The following is a 14,345-nucleotide window of genomic DNA, read 5'->3' as shown; positions in this document are numbered from 1 at the left end:
ATTCATTATCGTTCTAAAAAAAATTCATTCTTTTTGACGTGACTTCATGAAAATTTTAGTTTTTGAACATGTTTTTGACAATACGACCCAACACGCCTGTCGGCCATGACAGTCTATATTTCAACTGTTTCATGACGTTCATGACATGAATAATAAATCCCATACAAATGAAGCGTTTGACAAAAATATTAGATAACAATCAATTCATAATTTAGTACATCAAGTGTGTTAGTGACGTCACAAAATGGACAGTAGCGTTTATGACGTTTGGAAAATTTGACAAAATACGTGATGTTTATATTAAGATTTTAAGAAATTAACTTTTATAAATTGATATCGATATATTTCGGACCCTTATTCCGTGTACTACATGAAATTAAATTTGATATGAGTCAACTCTATTGTGTAAGCTCGAGTTTTACTACATAATAAAAAAAAATAACTCTCCAAACTTTTAAGGGTTAACTGAATCTACTGAACCGCCTCTCGAACGGCGAAGGAAAAACATCGTGAGGAAACCTGCATACCTACTTGAGAATTTTCTTAATTCTCTACGAGTGAAGTCTGCCAATCAGCAATGGGCCAGTGTGATGGAACGTTGACCTTAACCACTTTCATTCTGAGAGGAGACTCGTGCTTAACAGTGAGCCGAATGTAGGTTTTAATGGTTTGTTAATGATGATGATGATGACGTAACCGAAATCGAAAATTATTTTACAATAGAAAGCTGTATCTTCACCTAGTAACATAAACTATTTTATTCGTATTCCCAAGAAAAGGGAAATAATGTGAGTGAAACCGCGGGGTATTTGCAAGTTTTGTATATTAAATTATGGACTTACTAACAGTAAAAAGCAACGATTTAGGTAAGTACTTTAGATTACTTCAACGAGTAAATTATTTTTATTTTATCTTTAACTGAAGGAGCCTACTAAAGCCTAATTAAAGTTTACTAACATGGCGGAATAATTAGATTTAGATGACGTCAATGAATACTTAGTAACAATTAAATCTCTAAAGTTATTATAAATTTCTTCATGCGTGTAAACACTGTACCGACGTTACGTTTTTTATGGTTAAAGTTTTATTTAATGTTATACAGAAAATAATTAAGACAATAAAAATAAACCTACTAATTTACATAATTGTTCGAAATAAATTTTCTATTTGCTGAATACAATATGGATGGAAAGTTACAATAAGTATTTCATTTAAATATAGCTACCTACATCTATGATCTATTTTTGTATCTTAGAAATTAAGTAGTAGTAATCTATATTCTTAATTTTTAAGATACAAAAGAAAATTAGGTATTTGAATTACTTGTAGACATGCGTATCCATTCGCGTGTTAACACAAATACCGCGGGAACCATTGAATTTTCCGGGAAAAAATTAACATAGGCCACATAAGTTAATAGTTACCCTGGATAATTCCTACATATTAGTAGTACATAGATAAATAAAAAAAATCATAAAACAAAAACCATTTATTTCAAGTAGGCTAAGTATATAAGCACTTTTGAAAGGTCAATTGACTATTTGTAATATTGACTAATTTTGTAATATTGAATAATTGACTATTTGTATGTCTCACCGACCAGACTTGAACCAATTAATAAAACCTCAATCGGTCCAGCCGGGGATCGAACCCAGGACCTCCGTCTTGTAAATCCACTGCGCCACGGAGGCCGTCAAGTGTAAGACTCCGTAGGGTTCCTTGTGGACTACGAAACCTTAAAAAGACTCACTGACTGATTAACAAATCCCTCCTCCCTTAAAATTCGAATTTCCAAAAAACAATTTTTTTTTGTTTGTCAATGTTAATTTTTATGATGAATCAGTCACTCAGTGGTATTTCGCTTATAAGATATTGTCTGTCACAACTTAAACGTATCAGTTACAAAAAAGTTACCACACTTCGAAACCTTATAACGGCACGCCGCAATTTTGTACCATTTAGCTCACCTTGCTACCGGCTCCTTATAATTTAATACTTAGCCTGTTTATACATAGCCTTATTTTGAAATTACATAATTATAATATAATAAGACATTTATTATAATATTTTTTTGGTCTATACTAAAATTATGAAGAGGTAAAGTTTGTAAGAGTAATCTTAGGATCTACTGAACCGATTTTGAATATTATTTTACCAATAGAAAACCACGTTATTTGTTATTGCCATATAGGCTATACTTTATCAACGTGAACTACGCGGGTGAAACCGCGGGGCGTCTGCTAGTATCTAATATTTTGAAGACAATAATAGTCCATGAGACAGGTAAACCCTTCAAAAACACTGTTAATGATCAAATCTCCATCTCAGACAACACAAGGGTTTTTACAAACCAAAGGGTTTTGCGACTGAAGACATGATTGCTCATAATATTCTGAAAATATCAAAAAAAATATTTTTTATTCTTGAACAATAATTGAGGATTGACTCTTGAAACCTGCTACCTTCCAAATTCAACGTGGTCCAAACTATATAGCTAATTGGCAACCAGTCAGTCATAAAACTGATCGTGTGTTGGTCGCGATTTGCAACACACAGACAAGACAAGGTTTTTGCAAGACAACATAAGGGTTGCCATCATGCCAATCGCGACCATCACACTATCAGTTTTATTGGACGTCAGTGGCTAACTAACATTATGGTAATAGCATCGGCTGATACACAACTTTCTTTGATTTCATCATTTCTGTACCACATGCCACAGACACAATTTTTTTTTTTAAGAATATTATCCATTCCCCTGCAACTAGTCAGAAAAGACTGTTGGTAGTGAATACCTGAATAGTTCGAACCACGACTCCTCGACAATGAGTCTTTACCGTTGAGCTTGTAACGTTTGTAATGGTAAATAAAATTACTGATGCTTGACGATTATATTATTTAATAGGATAGGTACGTGTACAGACTTTAGGACATGACAGTAGACAACAGACAAGACAATTAGACAGACAAGTAACATAACATTGACATTGACAATTACACAGACTATAAATATTATTAATGTACGTAACATCTCCCTTTTTTTTTTTTGAAATATTTTGACATTGACAATTACACAGACTATAAATATTATTAATGTACGTAACAGAGCTATTGAGGGTTACTCTTTCGCTGCTAGAATAACACTTGGATGTACAGACAAAGCTGAGTGACAGCACTATAATCCCACAGATATAATTAATAAGTTAAGTAGATAGTTGTCTGCCAAGTGCCAGGCCAAGCGGTGACCTTAATCGTACAGATTTTATTCATGTAACCGATTTGAGTGTTTATTAATCAATTAAATATTCCCCGAATCAATCAACCGCTCACAAGGAACTTAATATTCAATTAACGGCTTAACATATCTAATAGATACGAGTACGTGGGATGTCCTTTCTGAGTAAGCTATGTAGTCCGAGAGCTAGTGATGACTAGATCTTCGTCATTTTATAAACGCTGAAAGTTTGTCAAAGCAAGCTCCTAACATACTCGTAGTATGTAAATTTGGCAGTCAAATAGAGATACAGGTTGAGTCTTTACAAAAAGTCAAACTTGACGTTTCAAATGGAAGCCCTTGCAAGGTATGCTCTACATTTAACAATCGAATTTTGATAGTATTTTTTTTTTATTTTTACTAAGTAGTTGCATTTTTATATTCATACTAATGCCCATAAATGACCACGCTGGGCATGCGGGTTGATCATTGGCAGGACTAGAGTTCTCACACCGGTGTCGCTGATGCCCGACACTTTGTGTGTGTGTCACTTTTGAAGTTTAGCCGAGTCGCCATTTGTTCAGCAGTCAGAACCTCGTTGATCCTTTTGCAGAGTGCAGCACGAGCAGGTGGGGTTGGCAGTTAGGATGCTGATGGATCGAGATCGTGATGACTGGAAGTCTATACAAGAGACCTGTGTCAAGCACAAAACTGTCTGGGGAGTGGGAGGGAGTGAGGACATGATTTCTCATATTATCCATAAGAAGATATAAAATTAAACATGTACTTGGATGAAACTTTGTACTTGGATGATTTAGGTTGTGGACCATGGGTACCTGCCACCAGAAGCCACGTTCAAACGTTATTTACCTGTGATATTGGAGCATGTCAACATGAACTGACAATCTTTCCGCTTTTACAAAATGACGAATGTCTGGCATTCACTGGCTCTTACACTATTCATAGTTAACTATTGCGGTGACACAGAGCGAGGCCGCGCACGATATTATAAATACATTAGACACTAACACGTGTATAATAAGTATTCATTATCTTTTTTAATCCTTGAACGGGATGAAAAAACTAAAGAGCCAATTTGTGGGTCGTAAAACTTATAATTGTTCGCTTAGAATAGTAGCAACTATATAATTTATTGTTCATCTACAGACTAATTATACTGCGTTGTTATACAGAGTAGGTAGCAAGAAATAACTACATAAATGAAATTAAAATACTGACAATATTATTGAAGACAACATTTTTTTTTTAAATTGAATGCTAGTTTCATCTGGTTATTCATCATTTGTCATTGTATCATTATCATTGTATCATTATCATTGTATCATTATCATTGTCAGTGTGATTAAAGGTAACTTCAGGACCAGCACTTTCTTATTGTAAAAGAGGGAGCATGGATGCTCCATGCTGGTCCAATGTGAGTTGCGGGTAGGATGATAACGTTCGCAACGATTTTAAACTGTTAGATATGTTACGTGCCTACAAAATTACTGCAAAGTGTAATGCAAATTTAACTGACATGCAGAATATTTTGTTTACTTTCATTATATATTTATGTAGATATATATACCTAAATATTAATATATTAACGAACACACAACTCGACACTGTATTTTAGAATATTTAGGTGTTATTTGTATAGGTCGCATAGTAAATTAGCCACCTCTGTTCGCCTCAGTTTCGACGCGCTAGTGGCATATCTAATTGTATAACATCTTTGTACGTACGAATTTGTATCGATCACTATGATTATATGACTATGAAGATGTTAATGATGACGAGGTAGTTTGTGACATAGAGAATTGTAATTACATTGTAAGGTATGCTTCTAACCTAATAAGCTTTGAGATGGTGCGGTGTCCTACTGGGCGGTTCCAAAGGGAATTCATGTTATTGGTACATTGTCACAATATTCTGCTTTCGTTCCCAAGATTAAAATCCACATGTAAGCGTTTTTACATATATTTTTTATGTACAAACTTTCAGCTTATAAAGAAAAGGAAAATAAATATAAAAACGCTATAGAAAATTTATTTAAACAACATCAAGAGCCTTGTCTACGTTACGTTTAATGTTCATATGTTATGATCATTTTTAGGATTCCGTACCTCATAAGGAAAAACGGAACCTTTATAAATTGTCAAGACATTTTCTTAGTATCATATAATCATATAATCATATATAATCTTTTAGAAGTGTAGAAAATTTTTGAAAACAAAAGATACTATCGTTTAGAGCGCAATTTTGACTCTTTAGAGCCAAAATTTATCTTGGGATAAATATATACCGCGTTGATAAGCATAAATGTAATCAAAAATGGTTTTAATTGTAACTCGATACCTCCACGCGTTTCCGAGATGAAGGGTCCTCACAAACAGACAGAAAGACAGACAACAAACTATAAGGGTTCCGTTTTTCCACTTGACTTTCGAAAAACTTACACAATTTTTGTTTTTTCGCCAACCACTCGATAGCTACTCTCTCATTACACTCTTATACATATATCAATACGGAACCCTCGGTGCACGACTCCCACTCGCTCTTGACAATTTTTTCCTTGTAAACACAACCTTGACTACATTTAGAATTAGTGGGAACGTTACGAGGTGGCGATTTTTTCAACACCCTCCAGTTTGTAACGCGGAGTGTAATTATGACCGACCGGGGCCTATTAGGCCCGCCGCCATTAATTTATTATAATAAGGTCCAACTGCCAACTGCATTTGTTCGACCGTGAAAATTATTATCATTAGTGGGCAATAATGTTGCCGTAGACCGTCAAGCTGCCATTATCCTTATCAATGGTGTTTTTGTACGAAGCTGCTAATGTGCATTATAGTTTTGGACTGAGCTACTAAAACAGCGATAACTCGTAGTAAATGTATATTTTGACGGCATCCGTGGCGCAGTGGTATGCGCGGTGGATTTACAAGACGGAGGTCCTGGGTTCGATCCCCGGCTGGGCAGATTGAGATTTTCTTAATTTGTCCAGGTCTGGCTGATGGGAGGCTTCGGCCGTGGCTAGTTACCACCCTACCGGCAAAGACGCACCGCCAAGCGATTTAGCGTTCCGGTACGATGCCGTGTGGAAACCGAAAGGGGTGTGGTTTTTCATCCTCCTTCTAACAAGTTAGCCTGCTTCCATCTTAGACTGCATCATCACTTACCAGCAGGTGAGATTGTAGTTAAGGGCTAACTTGTAAAGAATAAAATATATATGGGATAGGACCTTGATTCGGAGGGCGTAGGTTCGAATCCGGTCCGGGGCATGCACCTCCAACTTTTCAGTTATGTGCATTTTAAGAAATTAAATATCACGTGTCTCAAACGGTAAGGGAAAACATCGTGAGGAAACCTGCATACCTGAGAATTTTCTTAATTCTCTACGTTTGTGAAGTCCAGACTAGAGTATATAATAGTACAAGTAACTAAATTATTTGTTCCATGATCGAATTACACTACTCCAAATTGCTTTGCATAGCCCTGAACCGTAGTCTCAACTAGTTACCTACTTCGAAATATCAAACTTTTTATTTTTTTGGAAAAGATTAAAATAAAATAACTATGTAAATCAAAATCAACAATTATACCTAATAAATAACGAATTCAGAAGTACGACTTTTCCACGGTTATCAAAAGTACCTATCTAAAATAATGACTTGAAAGTCAGGTGAGAAAATGGTTTAGATATTTTATATTGGGATGTCTAACCGTTATGCTCTCATAGATAACATAAGTACCTTTAACTGTAACATACCTACTTATTTTGGGTTTTATTGCAAGAATATAAACTTTTTTTTATATATGATAAAAAGAGGTTTATAAGGGAAAGTGTGGGTATCAGTAACATTGAGTAGCTATGCCGATACGCGTCGAAGGTTTCATTGCTTTATGTACCTTCATACTTGTAAATATTATATTATGTGTATTTCCGTACCAAATAACATGTTTAACTACACAATAAATGGAGATATAGTAATTTAGAACTGTAAAAAAAATACATTTGCATACTCTACATAATGTAGTATATAAAATCTAATAATATAATATACTAATATTATAAAGAAAAAGGGACGTAGCTACCGCCGTATCAGCCATATGATACGGGGCCCTCGGACTACAGGGACCCCTTATGTAACATTTTCTTAAATATTCTATTATGTAATGATGTAATAACTAGTGCACAGTAAAACCAACTGTGGTTTAAGTTGCACTATGGTTAGGCTTCATTTAAATATGTTTTTGTACAATAATAAATAATGTGTAAAGGAAAAATTAATAGTAAAATTTAATCCTCAATATCACTTAATTCCTTGCTTAAGCGTGCGCTCAAAAGTAGAAAACATCCTAAATCATTGTCATATGTATTTTAAACAAACATTTTTGTTTCTTTTGTGAGAAATCTTTACCCTTCATTAATTGGGCCCCCAAACTAATTTTAATACCGGGCCCCTTCAAGGCACGCTACGCCACTGTAAAGATGTATAATTTGTGGTATTGTAGGGAGTATTCTCTGGATCAACTGAATCGATTCTGAAAATTCTTGTACCAGTAGCAAGGCACGTCATTTGTGTCTGTAAAAAGGATTGTCCGAGGTACCTATTCAAGTTATGAGAACATGAAAAATTTGCAATGGATTTAGTGGAAAATTCGATACGGATACGGAGGGTATTTAAATAGAAGGATAGGTAATTATGAAAAGTAAAATATATACTTGTATCACATCGTATTGATCCAAACAAATAAACATTGCGAGTTATTAAAAATAAAAGCTCGTACAAATTAAATGAACCCGTAGACGTCTCGCAGTAATTCGTCGTTGAGTTGCTTATGGGGGACATTACAGTGCACGGTGCAAGTCACACGGTTGTGAACGCTTAGGGCCTTCGCAGACAGTGCGTTTTGTACGCGCAGATCATGCGCGTTTTAGTGCACTCATCACGGGTGCGATCCGTTATTTTTCACTCATCGATTAAGTTTTCGCCTATAACAAGTCTTATTCGAATTTTAACTTTATGGTTATAAAATGCCGAAATCAAAATGTCATTAACAACGTTGCCATGAAAACGATTGCTGTAACTTTACAAAATACAGGGCTAACGCCGGTAGCTTAGTCAAACATTAGATTGTTGCAACAATTGTAAAACAATTAATGAGCGATTTTAATTTCTTTAAAGACCATTGTTGGACATCGCTCTCTATTTTAGCCTCTTCTTGCATATAATTTAATGGTGATTAGAGAAAGTGAATCAGTTAAACTGATAATAACGTTTGTAATAGCTCACACAGTAGTAATATTTCAAACAGATCTATCAAATTGTACACAATTAATGTCTATAATTAAATATATATAATTATAATAAAAACTATAATTTTTAAAAAGTTATCGTGGAAAACACACACCAACACACATAACAACCTTAAAATTTCATGTTCACCGCGAAGACCCTTGCCAACCGCGCGTACAGAATACGTCGTGTGCGCGCGCCCTTAGTGCGTGGGTGGTAAACCGCAACGCGTACACTCGGCTGCACTAATTCCCTCCGCATTATACCTATAATCCCGTGTAGTATTTACTTATGTGAACGACGACATTATAGACAACATTTAAAAAACAACACACTTGCAATTTGATTTAAAATATAATAAATTAATTAATATGTAATATGTACATGCATCGTTAGTCCAACTGGTTATTTATGTCAGCCTCTGACGATCGAGTAATCAAACATGCCTGCAGCGCTACTCGTAACGGTTTTACGTCTGATAAAACTGATTGTGAATGTGTAACACACGATCAGTGGTCACTTGATCGTCAGTGGCTGACTTTATCCAAAGATTGTTTACGTAGCAAGTAGATAGCCGACCGGTATCAGTATTCACTAACTCGGTCGCTTTCAGAAAATCTAAACAATTAAACTCGTTTGACTTAATCAATTTAACCCATCAAAAATACGGAATATATATAATTTTTTGATTACACAATGAAGTTGTAAGGACCAACCACGAACTGTTTGATGAAACAGGCTGATTGACAGGAATAAGGTAGTTGACTCATACTAAATTTAATATAAACAATATTAATATCAAACACGTTGTCGTCCATTTTGTGACGTCACAATGTCACTTGATGTACTAAACTTCAAACTATTTATTAACTAATATTTTTGTCAAACGCTCCGAATGGTAAAGGATTAGTTAATGTGACGTCATGAAACAGTTGAAATATAAACCATCATGGCGTTTTGACTCGGTCTGTCAAATACATAAATAAATATTTAAAAATTGAAATTTTCATGTAATCACGTTTAAATTTTTTTTATTTTTTTTTCAATCTAGTAGATCGAATATATAATATTGATAAATTTAAGACCATTTGAAAAAAAAAGTGTCAACTAGCCTATTATCTTACGAATTCCAACCAGCGGTTAATACTAAATATTTTACTAATTAAACAGATACCTAATAAGCATGTTATCAAACTTAAAGTTTTTTTTTTTTAATCTGCCTACTAGTTTCTGAGGTGAACAGGTTGATACCAAGGTAGTGTGAAAATGATTACCTGCCCGACCTTTTTGTTCCAAGCCTTTTTGGAATAGTGACGTCATAAGAGTCATATTTACTCATTTCGAATTCGAAGCCAGAGATAAAAGCTAGTCATTAATATAATTAGGGGTTAACATATGACAGGCTCGCCGATAAGTGATAATTTTTTTTGAATTTTATCGCATACGTAAATTTTGCTTTTAACTCTTGCTAAATTATCTGGTGGGGTATAAAAAAGCACTTTAATAAAATCATATTCCGATAAACATGTTAATTTTTATGCTTGACAGTTATATTTTTTGTCATTCATTTTCCGTAGAAACCTATCGCTACGAGTATATTATGTATGTTATTTAAATATACTAAGATATTATATTGTGAAGTTGTATTTAATTTGTTTAGTTTTGCATATAAATTAAGTTAATTAAATATTTTTGTGCTAATCAAACTTAAAGGTACCATTTGCTTTGATACAATAAAAATATCTATATTACAGCCTTTCTTGATGAACACTGTAACAGATAAATTAGAAATGAAGGTAGAAAACGCATGTCATTTCATAACTTATTTATTTTAAATTATGTATAGTTTGTGTAAAAAATGTTTATAAAATATATTAACCATATCTAATTGTTCTAGGCTTATCAAATTTATTTTTATTAATAAAAGAACAAGCTATTTATTATTAGGTGGGAAATGACTACTGATTATTACCCACAATTTTGATTTGTTTGTTGGTAAACATCAAGAAAGGCTGTAGTTCCTATAGATATTTTTATTTTATCAAAGCAAATGGTACCTTTAATTTATACTGTGCTTTAAGTTTGATTAGCACAAACATATTTAATTAACTTAAGGTCTTTAAGCCTTTAACTCATATATTGATTCTAAATTATCCTCGATTATTGCTGGTATAAAGTCACTGGATTGGATATTCAGATTATCGTTTAGATTAACTTGTAATTTGTTATCATTAGAAGAAATAGCGTCAATAAATTCCCCTGGCACATTGTTGTCAATAAGATTGCTTTGGAGAGAATCTTTTATATCAATAGAAATTGGTTTAATTTCAGATTTAAAACTCAATTCAAAACCAGTAATCTGTTGATCAATTAAGGTTGCAGTAATCTTAGGTTCACATACATGTTTGTCATTATTGTCGTGGCTTTGTATTGCATCAGGAATGTGGGTACAGTCTTTTAAACTATCTTCTGTTTTAGGAATATTACAGGGGATATTAACGGACGACTCTTTTAGTGAGAATGATCGATTTTCCTCTGAAGCTTCGTTTTGGTGCCGATTATCTGTGTTATCATTTTGACTATTAATTTCAGTGTTTAGGGGATAGTTATCTAATAATTTTATGATTTTAATCTGCTTGCCTACATATTGATAAATGAATGGTGGGTCAGTGTTTGATAAGAGTAGTGGGGACGGAAAGTTAACAAGAGGGGGCATGTTTGTATAACCACACCACATCTTTGGTCATATTACACGAAAAGATGACACGTCCATAGAGACTTGTGATGCAAGGAAAGGTGGAGGGCACAAGAGCACGTGGCAGGTCACCAATGCACTGGACTGACCAAGTGAAAACCGCTCTCCATGGATCGCTCCACGGTGTGCTAGGAGAGCCACACTACGGGAAGAATGGCGACGGATAGTGAGGCTTGCCACCGCACCCAAATGACGACCACGACCACTCTGTCAAGAGTGTAACGACAAAGAAGACAGTACAGTCGGTTAAAGCTCATATGTGTAGATCAATAAATGCAAGCGACAATACTCGCTACTAAATCCGGCAAAGCTGGGTAAAAGAGCTTTGTAACTAAAGTCTGGAGTAAGTTGTCTCACCGACGCGGCGGGAAGCCTTGCGGGGTTTCCTGCGGTCGGCATCGCTTCCTTACTTGATTGCTTACGTTTCTGGCATGGATTTTGTCATGGAAGGCGTGTCGCTAATTTAACTTGAGGTACACTCATAAACTAATTTGCGTTGAGGCATATTCGTAATCTAATTTACCTTGAGGTACGAGGTACAGTCGTGAACTAAATTGGTACATCATTGATGAGCATTTACGATTGTCTTTGTTGTGTAAATGCCATAGTGATGTGGCTTCTTTAATGCTAAACTCATGAAAGTAAAAATGAGTAAAATGTAATCCAGAGTACTTAATCTGGTGCTTACCGAAATAAAACTTTGTTTCTTTTGTGACAAATTTTTGACACTACCCCAAGACTACGCCACTGGCTAAATTTTTTACTAAGTAGTCAATTTATAAACCCTTCATTTTCTAGTATTTTTCCAACATATTCCTGTCCTGTCATCAACCCATATTCGGCTCACTGCTGAGCTCGAGTCTCCTCTCAGAATGAGAGGGCTTAGGCCAATAGTCCACCACGCTGGCCCAATGCGGATTGGCAGACTTCACACACGCAGAGAATTAAGATAATTCTCTGGTATGCAGGTCTCCTCACGATGTTATCCTTCACCGATTTAGACACGTGATATTTAATTTCTTAAAATGCACACAACTGAAAAGTTGGAGGTGCATGCCACGACCGGATTCGAACCCACACCCTCCGGAATCTGAGGCAGTGGTCATATCCACTGGGCTATCACGGCTCTATGTTTTTTTTTTCACATATTCCATGCGACCCCAAAATTAAAAAAAAAATAGTAAAAGTTGACGTTTCAAAAATGCTTGGGCCTAAACTAAGCCTACCTACAGTCAGTCAGTCTATTATAGATGATGATAGATATACTCACAAATCAATTTTACTAATGTTTTTTTTTCACAGGTGTTAAAGACGACTCAGACGATGTATCAAGCAAGTCGTGTGGCGGCGACGCCTCAGCTCTGTCGAAGAAGCAGAGGAAAGCGAGGACAGCCTTCACGGACCACCAGCTCCAGACCCTGGAGAAGTCGTTCGAGAGACAGAAGTACCTCAGTGTACAGGACCGCATGGAGCTGGCCGCCAAACTGGGCCTTACGGACACACAAGTCAAGACCTGGTACCAAAATAGACGGTAAGATGCAATCCATATCTATCGTTACTTATAATTAAACTGTAAAAGGTCAAATCATTCATTGAAGATAAATTTGAATATTTTTATTAGAAGGCATTACTAAAGCCAAAAAAATGGATTTTTTGTCGGTCTGTCCGTATTTTTGTTGACAGGGCATCTCGCTGAAACTAGTGACTGAATTTTAATTAAACTTGGTTATGAGACTATAATACGAAAAAGGTTGTAGGTTACTTTTTCTCGCGTAAATTAAATCGGATGGGGATAAAACAGGGGTTGAAAGTCTTTAAATTTTCAAGTTTTTTCAATTTGTAAAAATTGGTGTACGTACCTACTACCTACCAGGAAAATACTAAAAATAATGTCAAAGGGTAATTTTTTTTTAATATAAAATTCATGTTATGAGTTATAATTTTGTAAATTGATTAATGAACTATTTAATAGATAAAACACACGAAAACATAAATAGAAGGGGGTGAAATAGGGATTCTAAGTACAAAAAATATATTCAAGCACATGATGATTGAATGAATCCAAAATGCGTTCTAATATAAAACCTAACACAGCTGCAAAATCTCTGATGCAAAATATTTTGCACTAGGTGACGCCCCGCGGCTATACCGGCGTAGTTCCCATTCCCGTGAGAATACAGGTATAAAATAAATTAAAGTCAGACACTCAAATAACGTGGCTTTCTAGTGGTAAAATAATTTTCAAAATCGGTTCAGTAGATCCAGAGATTACTCCCTACAATACCACAAACTTTACCTCTTTACAAAATAATATTAAATCAAACCTTAAACCAAACCAAAGTGCAGCATCCCTTATATTAGGCTTAGAAAATTCAATTACAATTTCGTTGCCATCTCTTTTTTATTTCTTTATTAATATAGAGTGATGTATTACGAATGTTTTGTTTTCATTAATTTCATCAAAATATTCATTTTATTCGTATAGTTTTTCATTGACATTAGTTCAACATTAAATCCATAAGTGATGCGATTCACAGAGGCGCTTTCTCTGTATGATATTATATTCCCTTTAGTCTACATGAAAATTGTGTAGAAATGCTATTAAGTATTCTACCTCCCAGACCGTAATGGGTTTATAAGACTGAATACGTGTAAGACGGTTCCAATGAAGAAAGCAATTATTATCGAATACTATTCCACTGGGTCTTAATGCATAAGCGTTTCGCGATCAAGAAATATTATAAAATACTATTTATTTAGTAGTAAATTTTATCGTATATTTTAACAGACAAACCTTTATTGTTTTAACTCTTTTTAGGGTTTCTTAGTCCACAAGGAACCCTTATAGTTTTGCCATGTCCGTTTATCCGTCCGTCCGTCCGCGGTTTAGCGCAGAGACTATTACTACTAAAGAGCTTGTTATGGGTTAAGTTAATAAATAACAGAAGCTAGTCCAATTTACAATGAGTTTATTTTACAACTACAACTATACAGATACAATTACTTCAATAATACTACTGCTAACTACTTTACTAAAACTTACTACTTGACTACTTAAAACTATGATTGG

The 14,345-nt window shown here is 34.7% G+C and overlaps 1 protein-coding gene across 1 annotated transcript in view; it reads left to right on the top strand.

The window, feature by feature from the left end:
- The window catches only part of LOC112051348 (homeobox protein B-H1-like), a 51,440-nt gene that overhangs the window by 18,003 nt on the left and 19,092 nt on the right, over positions 1 to 14,345 (top strand). The window contains exon 2 of the mRNA XM_024089951.2: positions 12,578 to 12,806. Coding sequence (XP_023945719.2) covers positions 12,578 to 12,806 — 229 coding nt within the window. The remainder of the gene's footprint in view (positions 1 to 12,577; positions 12,807 to 14,345) is intronic.

Source organism: Bicyclus anynana, chromosome 4 (genome assembly GCF_947172395.1).
Source record: "Bicyclus anynana chromosome 4, ilBicAnyn1.1, whole genome shotgun sequence".
Lineage (NCBI taxonomy): Eukaryota > Metazoa > Arthropoda > Insecta > Lepidoptera > Nymphalidae > Bicyclus > Bicyclus anynana.
The sequence above is the reverse complement of the archived record's forward strand: the minus strand, read 5'-3'. Positions and strand labels throughout refer to the sequence as shown.